Source organism: Gallus gallus, chromosome 8 (assembly GCF_016699485.2).
Source record: "Gallus gallus isolate bGalGal1 chromosome 8, bGalGal1.mat.broiler.GRCg7b, whole genome shotgun sequence".
NCBI classification, from domain to species: Eukaryota; Metazoa; Chordata; class Aves; order Galliformes; family Phasianidae; genus Gallus; species Gallus gallus.
Window position 1 is genome coordinate 19,132,968 of NC_052539.1, and position 17,621 is coordinate 19,150,588.

Below are 17,621 nucleotides of genomic sequence, written 5' to 3' on the forward strand. Positions count from 1 at the left end.
GAGAAGAAAATATTTTCTCCTTCTCATGTTCTCTTTCACTGAGACTCACTGAGAAATTAGTTTTGAGTCACTTTTATTCTCATACAGCTTTTTCTTATGAAAGCCTGTTCTTGTAAACTTTATTAGCTAGCAGGCAGACAGACGTACAGAAAGCCTTCCCTATATGAACCAACGAATTACTGCAGTGTTTTATTGCTTGCCTCTGAAAGTTGCTACCCTCAGTCAAGCAGCAACTCCATAGCACAGTCTCTCAGTACCTCTCATGTAGTTTGATTGCAGAACATGGTATTTTGCTAAACACTGTAAATACGAAGCAGTGCACATTGGGGAGCTTCCATTACAAAACCCATAGTAATCAGTAAACAATGGGTAACACTCTAAAGCCATAGTGATATTGCATTTATTTCCTAATCTATTTAATACATCTTAGGAAAGCATTGTTAAATGACAACCAGAAATAAGCACAGACTTCAGTGGTAATCACTGTTTTTAAAGAAAATTATTTCAACTGGCAGAAAGGTTGACTTTAAAAAACAGATTAAATTCTTGATTTTAATTGGTTTTGGTCCTTTAAAAATTTAAACTCCTTTAGAAAAATCAAAGTCTGTTTTAAACACTGTGATCTGAAAAATCAAAAATGCTGCAGTGGAAGCAAAGCTTCTATGAACACCAAAGGCTTCACTGAATATCTGCACCTCTTAACTTTTTCCTCCAAATCTTCTCCCTTTACAGCCACAAAATTCCTTGCACCACAAACAGCAGATCCACAGTGCTACCAGAACTGCCAGCATATGTCTCATTGGATCACCTCATCCTTCAGAAGGATTCACGGGATGTGAGAAAAGTCTGGGACGGACCTCATCTGTATGTGCAATCAGAGCATAGCTCATAAGAGATAAAACAATGTGATCAGGGCCATAAAAGCTGCAGAACATTTAAAGGACAGGATGAAAAATGTGTGTATGTAATTAGGACAATATCAAACTATGTATGAAGATTTAGTATCTAGCTGGTCATGAGCAGAAAGCATTCAGTGGCACCCAAAGAAGATTCGATAAATTAAGACAAATTAGATCCTGATCATGTATTTTTTCACTTAGGTCATTATGTAAAAAGAAGTACCTCCACGGCCAAAATCAGCAATCCCAACATCAATAGGTCTCTAAATTCACACTTATGCAGCCACAGTTTTTCCACAAAATAATAGATAATATTGCTAATTTTTTAATAATGCATTATTTTACTACTCAGTTGCTGCAATGTAGTGGGAGCTGCATTTCTTGTAAAAAGTGCTCGAGCTTTGAACAGCATTTACTGCCATGTTAATAAAAAACAGACTTTGATTGAGTTCCATCTGCCTAATAGAGAAAAATGTTCATCTTAATTAGGAAAATCTTCATAAAGAAACATAAATGCAGATACTAATAGGCTGCAGGGAATAAATCTAGGATACTCGGGAACAACTGTTTTTTTAGCAGGGAAGAGTGAATGAGATATGTGTAAACCCCCAAACGGTTGTTAGCACTCTGGTAATTGACCACAAATAGCAGTAGGGGTTGAGATTTTAAGTGTTTTATAATGAAAAATCTATTTATTTCATTAAGGTTTCATGCTTTAGATCTTTGCTTTTTTTTTCAGGTAATAAAGCAGTCTTAGTTGACAGTGAAACTATTTAAGCCCTCTTTGAATTAAGATAGACAAATCCATTAATGTTTTCTGAAGGAATTCCTTTGTAAAAGGAAAGGCTGGAGATACCAAGCAGTGGTTTGAGAAAGATCCGTAGTCAAGCACTTGAAAAATGGCAACCAGGTCCAACACAAACTTGGGGGCTTACTCTACTGTTCACAGGTGATGGAGAACTTTCTGCTTTATCACTGCAACAGCAGAGGATACATCAACATGACAAAGACTACATGAAAATGTAAACTAGACTTTTTATCCTTAAAATGTTTACCACACATTGTATGTTTCCTATGTCAGTCTGAATCCTTTTTCCATCATTTTCTTCCAAGAGTTCTATAATTAAGCATGTAAATCTTTCTTAACTCTGCTTGTTTTCCTTTCCAAGCAAAATGAACGGTTACTCATCTCCCAGTTTTTAGACAATTCATGTTAATATAAAGTGCAGATGAGAGTATGCCCAACTCCCAAAAACTAACTCTGATCCAAATTCATTGTCAACGTTCACAACTTCCCAACAAAAAAGTTCTTTCTGCAATTATTATCTCTGATAAGGAAACTAGTATGACTATGAAGATAAGTGCAAAAGAGATAATAACGTTATGGCAGTACTCTATTCAAGCCAAGAAATACAGCACAAAACTCATGTGCCACTGACAGCTTTACCACCTCCGTTCTGAGAGAACTTCCCCAAACAACAGAATTCGCACCCACCTGTATCTCAGAGAATGTAATTTCATTTATTCAAGACATTTTTACTAGACTACAGCTTTGTGTAGATCAGTCAGACACATCAGAAACCACATATTAGCTGAGGTGAAGCTGAGATGACTGCAGTTGCCTAACAGTGTCAATCTGAAATTCAGATGAATATAATTTGTTACCTCAAAATGACAGAGATTTAATATAGATCTCACATATTGCCATATTTAGAAAAAAATTAGTGTGCAGAACTGAGTAAAATAGCAGGTTGAGCACACCTCCAAGTTTTGAATCTTTATGTAGAAGTCAGTGATCAGAATGATCCATCTTTCTGCCTCAGATGATAAACCAGCTTTGTCACAACCCAACACATCGCACCATCTGGCACAGAGGAGACTGAGAACTGGAGAAGAAGCACTAAAGCAATTTAACGTCTTCAGAATTGTCCAGGATATTAACAGAAGTCCTTCAGAAACAGCAATCTGATTGAAATACAGCTACCTCCTGTGGGCGTGCTTGTATAGGTAATAATCTCCACAAAATGTTGTTGAATTCATGGAATCCTTTGAGCTGGAAGCAACCAGTTGAACTGGATTGTTTCAATATGGAGTGGGTATTGTTAGAGTTAAGACTGCATGTAGTCAAAGTTGTAGCCAAAGTGCTGGCTTTCTGAACATCATCTCAAGGTCTCTTAACAGGAATTTTCTGGGATCAGAATGTATCTCCCCAGTAAAGTCTATCAGGTTCCTTTCAGGCAGTTATATATAAGAAGACCTCAGAAACCAAGTGAATGCATCAGGTGGTATTAGCACATGCATTAGTGGCTGTCTGCTGGGGCTCAACGCCCTCCCCAGGCAGTCTCTGATCACACCACCTGCCCCAAGGGTCGAGCAGTCAGCCTGAGGTGCTTGTACAACAAACACAAATATAGGCTGAAATCTAGTGACATTTGAGTGTCTCAGCAATATTAGCAAAGATTTATTTTATCATTGCATTGAAAAGTCATTTTTAACGCAGTCTGTTTTCTAAATGATCCTTAAAAGGCACTCCCTTCTTCCTGATCACCTTCACCTAAGGCAATGACATCCAGTAGCGCTGATCTATGTGCTGCTAGTTTTCATTAATTTTACCCTCCCTAAGGGTGGTGCAGCCTTGGTGCCAGCTAATTAAAACCTATTTAGGGCTGTTCAGTGCACTTTATCAGACCAGAATTAGCTCTGCTGCTTTAATGAAGACTACAGTTTTCTCTGTTATTACCAATTAAATGTTGTGATATCATATTGCCTTATATCTCCACCATGTAGCAAAGTTATAGGTGTCTTCAGAACCACTTACCTGGACTGAAGGAGATACAAAGATGCCACATTTAGTGATTATCTAATGTTTCTTTACATCGTTTCACTTGACTCGATACATATAATATAACCAAACATTAGTGAAGTGTAAGAAGAAGCTGCCAGGTTTATGCTCCCTCTAGGGAAGCACCAAGTAAAATGCATTAATGAAAACCCAAGAGCGTCTGGTAATGAATATTATTTATGTACAACAATTATTCAAAGTGGATGAGCATTCACTGCATTGAACTCAAATGCTTCACTAATGAAGACTCTCAGAAAAAACGTATGTCCTCCAGATTCACAACACTGCATACAAGGTTAATTCTCCAGCATTGATAACTCATATTTCAGGATACTGTTATAGAAATAATTAAAAAAAAACTGCTTCCAACCTATCTGCTAAAAGTTCTTTAGGGACAACCCTCATTTCCTCCATGAACTGATAATAAACTATGTACCAATAGCAAAGCTGTGGGGTTTGAGCCTGCGCCCACTGAATTCAGTGATGAAGCTCCCACACCAGTGAGAATGTAGGACCAGAGCTTTACTGCAGCGGTGAAACAACTGCAGGACACATCTGTCTGCCACTTCTCAAATCATCCTTTGAAACTTGAGCACCAGTAGGATGAAATTACTTAAAAGTATCACTGACTACCTGAAAAGATAATATACCAAAAAGCAGAAATAGAATACTCATTAAAGGCTTGACAGACTAGCAATCTGTTGTAATTTTACTATGCCTTAGTAGAATACACTGTACATAAGGACAGTACTTTAGGATTAAACTAAAAGAGATGTGATTACAATCCACTTGGTACATTTTAAAATATGTGTTGAACTTGGTATCCTTCCAGAATTTTTTCTGGGAACATGTTGAAGCAGACCTCTGCTCTAACTAATACTGCAAGCAAGAGTTGATGTTTCTCTGAGGAATGGAAGGAATATTTGGCTGAGGAACCTGATTCTGTCTCAGCATCCTAACAGTCTGGCATAATGTGCAAAACTATTTTCATCACTCCCAAATTTCTTGTGCTCTGTCTTTACTGCTTCCACAACTGGCATATACCTCTAAGAGACTCATCACCCTTCTTAGAGAAAGCAGAAGGGTTCTGTGAATTAAAAATGATTTCCAAATGGAGGCCCCCTGATGAGTAGAGAGCTGGTGACATGTTGACCATTTCCCTCATTTCTAGCTGACAAGTGCATTAAATGATGCCACTTGCATTTGATGTGGATAAGCAGAACTGAAAAAGAAAGTTACAGCAGATACAAGGATGTGATCTGATTGCCACTGTGAGAAGCATTGGCTTACTTCACAGTGTTAAAGTGAGTGAGTTATGTAAAACACATGATGTGGATCTTGAAGTCCCTTTACAATTTGTCCCTGCTCACAGTGTGAAACTTTTAGTTGTTGTAGTAGATAAAGGAGAAAGACATTGGGCCACTGACACCAGAATTCCTAAGAACTTTGTTCATAAGCTCTTAGAGAACAGAAGTTCAATCTGCCTTTGACATGGAAAGGATAATTTGTATTGTGTTAATAGGGAACTAATAAAACTTTGTGATGTATTAATTTGTTGAAGCGGCTGGAGATTAAGACACTTTGAGATTGAATTATGATGTTTTTTGATAGGATATACTATCCATTAGGCTATCCATAGGCTATTCATTGCACTGAGCTGCTCTCACAGTAAGGATTTTAATGTGGTATTGTAAAGTCACTGTGACCTGACAACCACTATCATGGAAGAGTCATAAATATAAACAAATTTAAGTTTACCAATGCAATAATGTTCTCACGGTCATCTTTAGCTTGATTAATAGGTAAATTGGATGGCTTAGATTATTAAAGGACATTTTTGAGAAATGCATCCCGTGTATTTTCTGTTAGCTTCCATTCATCAGCTTCAGTTTAAACTAAAGAAACCATGACAAGCTTGACGCATTAATGGAGTACAGAAGCCCCATCCAACTTCAGAATTGCAGCAGCCATATATGCACATGCTGAACAAGCCCCACATTTCATTTTCAAAAAGGCAAAACTGAGTGTAACCAAGATTCGACACTTCAGTAACAAAGGGAATCAAGGGAGTCCAAGAGAACAAGTTCTTCTACAGCAACAGCCAAGTCAAAAGCTTGGATAAGGTTAAACTATTAGTTAATATCTGCATTTTTATAATGTGGTCAGAGTAGCTACAGAGTAGCTTCACAACTGCAAAATCATGATGTGCAAACTGAAAAATAAATACTGAGGCACAACAGTGGTCTGGAAACTCCTTCCTAGCAAGTGTGTAGCAGAGGTTGCCTCAATGCCAAAACACAGAGGTCCCCTTCAATGCCAAAACAAATCCATTTTCACCAAGAAACACAAATAACACACAACCCTGTGGTTTGTGTTTGAAGTAAAGCTACAGAGAATATCAACAGAGACAAAAATACAATATACAGTTATCCTGAGGTTGTGCACTTGGAAATGTTGTTTGTGTAGAATTATCCCCTTCAAATAAAATATCGATTTAATCAATAGTAAATTGAGCTGAAAACAACACACAGCTTTCAAAACATTTCAGGAAGAGATCCAATATTTTTTGGGACTCAAGCCAACAGAAATGGAAAGAACAGAAGGTAGCGTAGGTGGGGTAAATGGGGCCTAGCTGCTGCCTCATCAAGTGCTTATAGCAGTCAAAACCACACAACAATCCATTAAAAACATATCTAGGGATTCATTTAGTAGCTGGCATCCTGCATGGTTTTCTCTCATGTCTTTTGTCAAATGTTATAATTGCTCTTCACAAGTATAACTTACCGGTCTTTTCCTGTCTCCTTCTTAAACACTGCATCGCAGTAACTCATGCGCTTTTCCGTTGTCACATAGATTTTGGCAGTTGGGTAGCTGTCAACAGCTTTCTTCAGCATGTTGTATACAATGCCATTTCCATCCTTCCTCATGTTTCGAAAAGGTCCCCAGATCACATAAAGAGTGCTGTTGGTTTCTTTGAAAAAGTACTCGGGATTCTTGAGTAGGAGAGGCACGCTTGTGTGAGAGACCACTCTGATGGTCGTCCTCTTCCCAACATCCTCCTCATAGCCCTTTGTGGGTGCATTGTTCATTCTCCATATGCAGGAGGACTTGTCTATCTCAGCTCCCACCTTCTGGCCTACCATCTGTCCTGAATTGGAAACAATGGCACAGAGGTCACAGTCCAGTTGTAGAGGCTGGAAGAGAGAAAATAAAAGTATATGGCAGATTCTTCTCTGCAAAGCATGAAGACTGAGAATTCAGTTAACAGAAAGACAAGGACAATCCAAAAATCTGACAGCGATACTTCTCTTTATAAAACAAAAAAATCAATCCCCTTGTGGTTGAGCTGATGGAAAAACCTACTGCTACACAGTTCTAAAAGCAACCCTTTTCAGTGCCTGTAATCTTCTCCTTTGTTCACCTACTGAAGTCAACTAGAAAAATGCTCATTTCTTTTTCTCTCTGGATGTTACTCTTTCCCCTAGAAAATGATAAAAGAAAGCAGCAACAGAGAATAATTTAGATCAAGGCCTTTTTTGAGAAGGTGTCTGCAACAGGAAAAATGTACAGAAAAAGTAATGCTGGAAATTTAACTATACACTGATTTTGGTTATGTGTCTGAAGGAATAGTTCCCAAATTTGATACACAAGTCAAACATGAAGTGTACTTCTAACAACCAACCTGATAGCGCTAAAACCCTGCAGCTGGAAAGAGGATGTAGATAGAGGAATGTGGTGTTCACTCCAGGGAATGGTTACAACTCACAAAAAATGAGAGGCAGATGGAGTGGTGACATGTGTCCCAGGAACTTAATCCTGGGCAAAGTGAAGTCAAAGAGTATTTCCTGAGTGCATGGTACTATTGAGTGTGGTACTATTTCTCCCATATGAATTGAAAACAGGAGTAGTTATCTCCTTAAAGAAATATAGGGACCCAGACAATATTTCATTTGTCTGAATATAAATTGTATATATGCTCTTCGGTTCTTTTACATCAGAGGATTAACAAGGGATGCCTTACGTTTAAGTTACATTTTATTAAAGTCTAATGTTTATCTAGATGCTTTTTTAGGTAGTCTTGTGGTTATTTCTCTTCAAAATCACACTTCTCTTACCTGATGTGGATCACATCCTGGCTACATTTGACCACAATAATCTTAGGACCTTGTCACTTAGATCAAATTAATTTGATAATGGTGCATAATATAAGGACAGGAGATAAACACTTCAAGATTATAATAGCCAAATTGTAATTGCAAAAATATCAAATGTTTGGGTGACAATTATTGTACTTGTGTGTCCTTCAAAATTTCTGCAATAGATATCACAACTGCAGCATTTTGACTTCTGCTGTGTTTGATTTGATTTCTCTATGTGAGTGGTACCTGAAAACATTCTTTCATCGTTTCTTCAGGAGTTAAAGATGTGTGACTGTATGCAACAGCACTGATGGCATTTCCTTTACAGAACACCATGTATTTTTTATAGCTGTTGTAGTTTCAGAGAGCTGTCCTGCTTGGCTGTCTGACAGCAGAGATGAAATCCCAGGAGATACAGCTGAACACAACAGTCTTTCTGTTTACTGCTTAGTTACAGAAATTCTCTCTAAGATACATTATGAGGACATGGCTGTGTGACCTAAACAAATCCATGAGCATAACTCACATCCTAACATGAAGTGAACTGTTCAAGTCCCAGTAGATTAATTTATAGCTTTCAGGGTGAACTTTCAAGCTAACAAATACTGAATATGAAACTGCCAGATAGGAAAAACCAATTTGGTCAAGAATTTGGTCCCATTTAAATTTGTCTCAATGTTGATGTTTTTTTCAGAATATTTTTCCTTCTCCATTAAAATAGAGCTGCTCTCTTAAATTTGGAATTGTTTGATTTTCTGACCTTAGTTAGAAATGCATTGAGCATTTTCTATTCACTGAGTGAAACTGTTCTGCTCGAATAAACTGAGTACACTCACTCCTGCAATTGTGTCCCCCAGTTTTCGAGCTCTTTTGTTGTGATTCATTTATCTTGTTCCAATTTGTAAAGTGCTTTCATAATATTGAATGCCTGCACTAGGTCAACATATAATCTGCTCTACTTCAGTAGAGGTGGAGGCTTAACCCCTCCCAGCCCTATCTCAGAACAGATATTTTTACAACATAGAGAAATTTCAGATGCCCCAATTATGCACATTTGCTAACAGAGATCCTGTAGAGAGTTAAAAGACTGACACCCACGACAAACATTCAACTGATTCCAGCACCATCCACTGAACTCAGTATCTTTTTGCATCACATTCTGCAGTATGTGCAAAACCACACATCAATATTCATTTGCTGAACCCCCATATAGAGACAGCCTTGCTGCTTGTGGTCTTGGTTTATAACTGTTACAGATAAGAGGGGCAGTTTCTATAATCCCTACACAACAGCTTTCTAATTTTCCTCATTTAGCTCGGCGTCCTGTTTGCTATGGCACCACACCTCAGCTATGGGTGTCCCATCACTTTCAGACTCAGAAGATGCTCAAATCTAACTCCTCTGCCAGGTGGCTCCTACAGGAGCTGTTCAGGCACAGGGATTTGGGTGCCCAGAGGGGCCAAACCAAGGAATTACCGGGGCAGCTGTGGTTGCTATTTCTCTTACCAAACTGGGACACTGTTGATGGCTCCCAGATGACTCCTGAGGAGCTGGAGTAATCTCCTGCTGTCCCTCATCACCCCAAAAAACTGAGCTCCCTAAACCCTTCACATCCTTTTCCCATACATAGATTTTTGGTTGTGAAGTTGTTCATTAAAGCCCTAATCTGTATGAGAAACTGTCACTTTTCTATTTAACTTGATGACTTATTTGCACTAAGGATGAACAGACATACGAGAGCCATTTCTTACGCAAAGAAACCAGAATTCAGAGACACGAAGAACTGGAGAGTTAGAGAAAACATGCATTGTTGCTGAACTATTCTGCAATTGTCAGTAACTGTTTAGAGATATCCATATCACAAACTCCAGGATAGCAATTAAATGCTCACTCGTCTGCAACCTTATAAGAGAAGGCAAAAATAGGCTGCAGGGAGTGCAGGCAGCCCTCCCATCTGCAGAGAGCGGCCAGCAGCAGACGAACAAGGGAATATGGAGACCTGCACTGCTGCTATTTGTGCTCTTTAGACCATCACCAATTAAAGGCTTACTTCTACCTTCTACGAGATTTTCATCCACTTGTATTGCAGATATATCAGCCAAAGGAAAAAAAAAAAAAACAAAAAAACAGAGAACTTTTCTTCTCTTTTTATGCATTTAGACAGATATTTCACCTCCAGACACCATGGGGTCTGACCTATTATCTTTGAAGAGCTGCTTTTTGCTCCTCGAATATTATTCATTTTGTTGCTGACCAGGAGGACACAGAGCTCCTCAGCAGAGCAGCCGGGCAAGATTCTGACAAATTATTCCATCTTTTCCCTGAGTGATACATTGTAACTGTTGAGAAGCACTTATATTTTAATCAGTAAAGAAAATGAAATGTCTGACCTTTCCATTTCCTGTGCAAGCTTACAGACAATAGAAAAGATAATTAAAACTGTGAGTTAGGACTTGCAAAACAGTGCTGCTTCTCTAGCAAAGAGAAATAGCTGTGCAATAAAGGTCACTTATCAAACAGTTCTAGTTATTAAATCTTTGCATTTAGCTCTGAAGTGGCTTCACAGAATCAAAGGTCAAATCATTAAATAACAAAAACAGACAGAATTAGAAAAGGTCACAAGCAAATCTAACTAGAAGAAAGTCACAAAACACGATGCTTTTCCACAGAGGATTTTGATATTTGGAAGTTCTGTTGCTCTCCAATTTGAAATGCCCCCCCCCCCACCATCATTTCCTAAGTCTCCAGCCAGAGGATGGCTGCTGAAGACCAAGGTAACGTGATGCAGGCCGGGACTTCTTAATAACTTTGCAAAACTTCAGCACAACGCTCCTGATTTCTGGAAGTCGCTGGAGCGCAACAACACAACGTCTTGATGGGCCATTCCCAGGCCAAGCTGCCTTCCCAGCCAAGATTGCCAGATTCAGTTTGCCAGGACCTAAGCAGATGTAATTTACGCTAATGAGAAGCTCAATTTCTCCTGGGAGTTCTTAGAGCGGAAGGCTCGTGGTGCGCTGCAGAGCTCACTCCAACGCACCAACCCCACTTCATTCTGCGAATCCCACAATTAATCATACAGATAGTCGGGAAATTCAGATTAAACTTTCCCAATTGTTACTTTAACAATATGATAGTAATTTTATAAATTGGACGCAATGCCCATTCACTACATAATGAGGCAATTATTAGCAGCTTGCCACATATTAATTTGCTCCTTTAATGTTGAAACAAATGAGATCTTTTCTTGTAATCATCCTATTTGAGTGAATTCTAACAAAGCCGATTGAACAAAGCTCCAGAGAGACTTTCTTTATTTCAATGCCATTTATTCTCCTACTCTTCTTGGATGTCTTTAGAGTTTTAGAGGATACAACATTTATAATGATGCCAGTGGGGAATAGATTTTGCCTTTATTCTTCTTGATGTTCTTCTGAGGTCTTTCAAATGAAAGATATGGGAGAGGCATTAACCGTCTGGCATTGTTTTTTATTACTTTCCTCTACTTTACAGTCAAAAATGTATTTTAATTTTTCCTGTGTTTCAGTAACGATTAACCAAGCTGCCTTTAGCAACACTTACTCCCTTTCTTCAGACCTCTGACTGATGGAAGGACTTGCCAGGTTTCTCTGAATAAAAAATTTAACACATTTAAAGAAAAAAAAAGATAATATATTTTTTTGTATGGCCATCCGGCAAGAGTTATCAGTTTAATAGAGCACTCAAAAACACTCTATATAAACCATATTATACGCACAACATTAAGCAATAAAACCAGAACTGATTAAAAAAAATCCACGGGTCTGATTACCCTAAGTTTGTGACTGTTCCCTTTTTCCTCCTGGTAGAAATTTTTTTGCCACCTTCAGCTCTTACTTCTGGTCTTAGCCCCTGGCACCATATCCCAGCAAACATCCGTCTTCATAAAATTTAATGCTAAGATTTCATAAAGATTTTAACATTTTGACATTATTTTGAAATAAGCCCTATGTCAACACACATTCCATTTCCAAATAAATAGAATATGATTTGCCCCTTCAGAAGACTGAGATTGAAGTGCCTGGTCTATTTTATTTAGATGACTGTCACTGATACGTACATAAGTGCTAGCAGGAAGTTTTTATTTAAATTGAATGAATTGGAAGGGAACACATAATGAGACTGATCTGGTAGTAAGAGACAGAATAACTGAATGTCACTGAAATGCTTTCTATATGCACTGACCCAGTCGTTTGACTTGCAGCTCATGTTGCACCTCTCTGAAAGGTTTGGTATCAGTCCTTTTCTTTAGCAGGTATCCTGTGCATTCCTGATGTCAGCGGTAAAGAGACAGAAAAGGAAAGGATGCTTGGACCTGGGGCAGAGCTTGAAACTTGCAGCCTGCAGCACCATCTAAACTTCCCTTCAGCAAATATATTTTTGAAACATCTCAGCTTCCTTTCCCACAGAATGAAAAAAAAAAACCCCAAATCTTTCAAACGTGAAACATGGTGCAAAGTGATGCAGTGTCATCTTTCTCACTTTGAAGACAGCTCCATACCAGCTAGTACCTTTTTCAATGCATAGCAGAGCAAACGCTCATCAGAATGTCATTGATTTTGCTGCTGCTATTGCGAAGAATAGAGGTAGCTTTGAAACAAGGCAAGAACCAAGTACATCTTGTGTATCTGAGAATAGAAAAAATAAACACTTAAAATATATGTGAGAAAAAAAGTCCCAATAGCTCAATTGTCGTCAAGTAAAGACTGAAAAATAGAGATCTGGCAGAGTAATTAAAGAACAGCAGAATGTGTTGTGTCTCTACACAGAGGGTTAATGGCAGAAGGAATCTTCCAAATTCAGTGTTCCAAGTACAAGGAACAGACCCAGCAAAGGTTGATGGCCAGGAGATCTGGGATTTGAGGCACTGAGAGAGTGGCAGGTGAAGAAAGTTTTGCCCTAAGGCATTGCCTGAAGGATGTGTAAGGACTGGTCCCACAGGTGCTGGCTGGTAGAACAGAAGCTGCAGTTCAGTTTGTTTCTCGGGTGGTTGGTAAACTCCTCTCCACGTGTACAATGGTAGTGAGAATGTGCTCTCATTAACAGAAATGAATACACTGATAAGGGGAAGGAAATAAACAGAACTGGGATAGCAAAAGAGAAGAGGAAAAAAAGAATATATGGAAGTGCAACAGACTATGGAAAAGTACAATGTAAGTTAGCTTTTGAAAAAGAGACGTGTTTGGACATAGAGGATTTGGGAAAAATAAAATAACATTTCTATTACCAGAGAGACAGCCCATGATGTTTGGGAATGAAAACCAGCACAAGAGAAGATTCAAAAACACCTGAAGATATTTGTTAACTTTTGCAAAGGAAGCTTTAACAGATGTGTCAACTAAACAGCTCAGCATTAGGCGGAGAGAATAGCTTTCTTCCCTTAAACTGCAACTGCCCAGGCAGAAAACAAATGAAAACAGAGAGAATCGCTCCAGCACACAGTACTACAGCTTGTAGTTGATCAGAAACCCTGACATCAGTAGACGCATACATGTCTACAGTCCCAGGTCCACCTAATTAACATCTCTGAGTCAGGGGAGAAGAACAGCAGCAAAGTCTTCTTTGGTATACAAAATATCACAGCAGAAATATAAATACACCCAAGAACATACGGAAATATTCATGTCAAAGAACTGAAGATTGAATGCCTTATTGTAAAGGGGAGGCAAACTCCTTTCTGCACAGTCTACGCACTGATTTTACAAGATAGGCACTGAAATAACATTCACTCTCAAAAACATCCTATGGGGAAAAAGAAAAAAATAGAAGACCAGTTTCTCAAATATTATCCAGGAAAAACAAACTACACCAGTTCCAGAGTACCCCTAATTTCATTCCAGTGGTCTAGCTGATGACCATAAATAACCATATTGTTTGTCACACTCCATCTATCACTCATTTGCAAATACACAGCCTTTGAACTGCCATGGCTTTGTAATAGTTCAAAAGCCGGGAATTCTTCCAACCGAGTGCTGTTTGCTGAATGCTGAATCCAATAAGTCATTTATCTTAACACCCGCCACGTTGCTCACTTGCTCTCGTTAGCACTTCATGACTCTCAAATTTTGTGCATGGAAAACATTACTGGAAACATATTATTTAAACCGAGAACCATCCAATGAACTTCATAAGCAACTCCAAATACAACCAGCAAGTTTAGCTATGGCATTTTTGCCACTCCATCATAAAGCTGTATTTGCAGCAGTATGTTCAAAGAATACTTGCTTCCTGCAAGTTATCAGAACTGTAGTTTTTAGGTTTACTTTTACCTTCGGCAATTCTCCATTTATATTGTATATCTTTCGTGGAAATTGTATGTAGCAATAAGGAAGATAAGAATTTGTTTCTTCTCTATACGGACATATTTACTCCACAAACAAAACAAAATAAACAAGGAGATAAAATGTCATTTACACCACAAGGAGACATAAAAGTGAGGAACATACTCTTAGCTGAACAGAAATGAATTGCAGTACAAAGGACAACAGTTAGTACATCCAGTTCTGTGCATGGCAGTAGAGTGCAGGGAACACATAATCCATATGAAATGCAATCCTTCCTTGTAGAGTGGACTACAGAATGACGACCTTGAAAGCAATCAAGGCCAAAAGGACTCTCTCCACAAGGGCTGTTTTTTTCTTTGCGTATAATACTAAATATCTGTGCAAAATCCTGAGAATTCTTCATTCTGATTTTGCTCAATATAAGACTGTGCCTAAGGAATTCTCTGTCACATATGTAAGATATTGGTGAGCAAAGGATACATAAGTACTCTATAACCACTAACTTTAATTTGTATTTATTATAAATACCCACAGATGGCGGTAAAGTATATAATGTACATAGCACATTTGTTCCAAATTTGCTTTCTCTAATAGCCTCCTTCCATCAGCACTCACCATTAATCATAGGCCATTATCTAGGAACTTATTTGGCTGAATTACAGATGCAGAACTGACTGTTAGGCCTCCAGTCTCAGTACATTTGAAAAATTTATACCCAAATAAATTATGAGACTTCTAACAAGAAGTGCACATCTTACTTCAGGTCAATAGGTCAATTTATTTGGGGAAATGACATCGAAGTAAGCAGAAAAACTGTCAGAAAAACTAGCTTGGATTCCTTTTTTTTGTAAATGAAAATCCATCGAAGAGAGCGGAAGCCTAACCTCTAATTTACTTTAGTTCCATGCTGTCTAGACCTATTATTTAATTTTGTCTCTCCTGGTGGTCTATCTATCAAATTATTTGTATGCATGGAGGAAAAGTGATAAGCTAAAATGCTAATTATCCATTTTTCTGAAATTAAAAAAAAAAGAAATCCATGCCAGGAATAACAATAAGGTTTATTACAATAGCATTAAAACCAGTTGCATTTTTCATTTGACAAAATAAGCCTTAAGAAGCTGAGTCCAGTGTTTTTAATTGCAGGATGCCTTATCTAAAAGAAAAGACATGCTTGCTCCTGGCCAGTTTCATTTATTTTCCCCTCGTTGGCATATTGGGAGTATTTGCTCTACAGCATTATGATTGTCAGCTTTTGCCCCAAAATTAAATTCTTTTAAATAGTTTTTAAGATCTTTAAATCACTTTAGTTGCAGAAAGATATAAACTTAAATTACCATTTTTTCACCCATCTGAACTCTGAAACACTATAGCATCCTGCATTAGGGCAGAAATTTATACTGGACAGGAGGACTCTGGTTAAATAATTAGGAAGATGTATTTTAAAGTCTTATAAATCATTAATGGAAACTGTGGGAGCATAGCTGCAAATTTAAGAACTGTGATGCTAAAGGTCAGTTTCAAATGGAAAATCTGTCACATATATATTCTCTTCTGATTGCTTTTACACCCAGTGCATATGTCCACTAACCAGATTTTAATCAGTGCAGATTTCATTGCAGGCACTAGTTGATATGATGTCCTAAAATTATCCACAATAACTTTGTAAGCACTCTCAGTTGGGAACTACTGGGTTAATTGACTTGTAAATAATTCAGAAATCATTCTTTATTGGTCCTTCTTCTCATGGAGCTCAGCAGCGTAGTTTCTGCTATGACCACATTCCATACCAACTACCTCACTTTGAAAGACTTCACTAAAGAAAGGGCCCTGAACACAGTGACATCCAACACAGCATGCTGCAGTCACCAGGGCCTTGTGTAGATTACTGCCTCATCATGGAGCTTGGAGAAGCAAGGCCTGAAAGTGCTGAATAGCACAAACACAAATGAGGTGGTAAGTTATGAAGTAAAGTATGCTATGAGCAATTGCAAGATAAAAGCTAACTAACAAATGAAAATAATAACCCAATCAATCTTTTCTTCGCTATACCGCCTGGCCTTCCAATGATATAGCTGCTAGAATTAAACAACATTATCACCAAAATGGGTAGTCTAAATTTTATAACTCTCCTACCCATAACTTCAAGGTTTTTTCTAATTTAAATTTAAATTAATTTCTAGTCCTTCATATGTCTTAAGGACAAAATTACTCATTACTACTGTCATGTAGCCATGTGCTGGCTTCAAGAAAAATCTATGGCTCATTCATAGCCTCCATTGCAGCCAAAAGCAAAAACTCCCACTGACACCACTGGAGCCATTATATCACCTAATGTCTGAATTTTGGAATCATAAATTTGGGCTCTCAGTTCCTAGGTGTAAAAGATTTTTGTTTCTAAACAGAGGAACAGCAGGGAAACTTCTTATACGATATATCTAGCCTGGGGTGAGAATCCATACAAGAGTGGATGGATTAACAAGAATTTCTCCACCCTGAGGAATAAATTTATGCATAGGACCACAAAGAAAAACCTCAGAAAAGCATACCCTGTGCCATTACAAAGAACACAGCACTACTCTTTATCCTGGGCAGCAGCAGAAGCCTCTCAGATAAGGTTCTGCTTCCACCTGTGAAAAGGACTAATGGTGTTCTCCAATATAAACTATCTGTTCACAAAGCCAGATGACAGCCTTCCTTCTTTGTATGCAGGTACCCATACAAACGTTCTCTACAGGACAGGCTTATTTTGCCTCAGTGTTCATTCCTGAGATGGAAGTCATATTATCTTCCTGCTCTTGGTATCACATGGGTTAAGACAGATCCTATGTTCCAACTTAACTCTGAATGCACAAAGTTTGGGTGTTGGTTTGTTGTCTTTTTAAAAAAATCCACTGACCTTAAGGAAGCTTCTGATTCCTAAACCTTGCAAGGACTGTAACCACAGCAGAATATTTATTGTTTGACAACTTGAAAAGCAACTTTAGGAGTCAATGTCAACACTCACCAGCTGCTCTGTAGCTCTAACTGGTACAGCAAGAACTAGTAGTGTTGACTAGGAAGATTCTTAGAGACAATAATAACAAGGAAAAGTTAGTGCTCCCTGATAGTATCCACGTGCTGACCAGTTTGGCTCATTGGCACCATGAGAATAATGATATATGCATACAAGTCAAATGAGGCCTTTGCATTCTAGATGGCAAGGGGAAGACTGACAAATACCTTCTACAGAAAACAGGACATGCCTTCCTTTCTCTCCCCCTAGAGAATAATGTTGCTCTTCACTACAGGCTCCGCTATACTTCAAGCTAGCAGCAGCTCACAACAGCACGCTAGGATCCAGAGATGCCAAGGTCCACTTTACATTCTCAAAGAATGTTTGGGGAACTGTACTATATGGCTAAGTAAAAAAATCCATTCT

At 38.3% G+C, this 17,621-nt stretch overlaps 1 protein-coding gene across 2 annotated transcripts in view; it reads right to left on the bottom strand.

Annotated features, from left to right (window-relative positions):
- The window catches only part of ST6GALNAC3 (ST6 N-acetylgalactosaminide alpha-2,6-sialyltransferase 3), a 200,670-nt gene that overhangs the window by 65,980 nt on the left and 117,069 nt on the right, over positions 1 to 17,621 (bottom strand). For both annotated transcript variants that reach the window (XM_025153111.3, XM_040705346.2), the window contains exon 3: positions 6,526 to 6,935. In XM_025153111.3, coding sequence (XP_025008879.2) covers positions 6,526 to 6,935 — 410 coding nt within the window. The remainder of the gene's footprint in view (positions 1 to 6,525; positions 6,936 to 17,621) is intronic.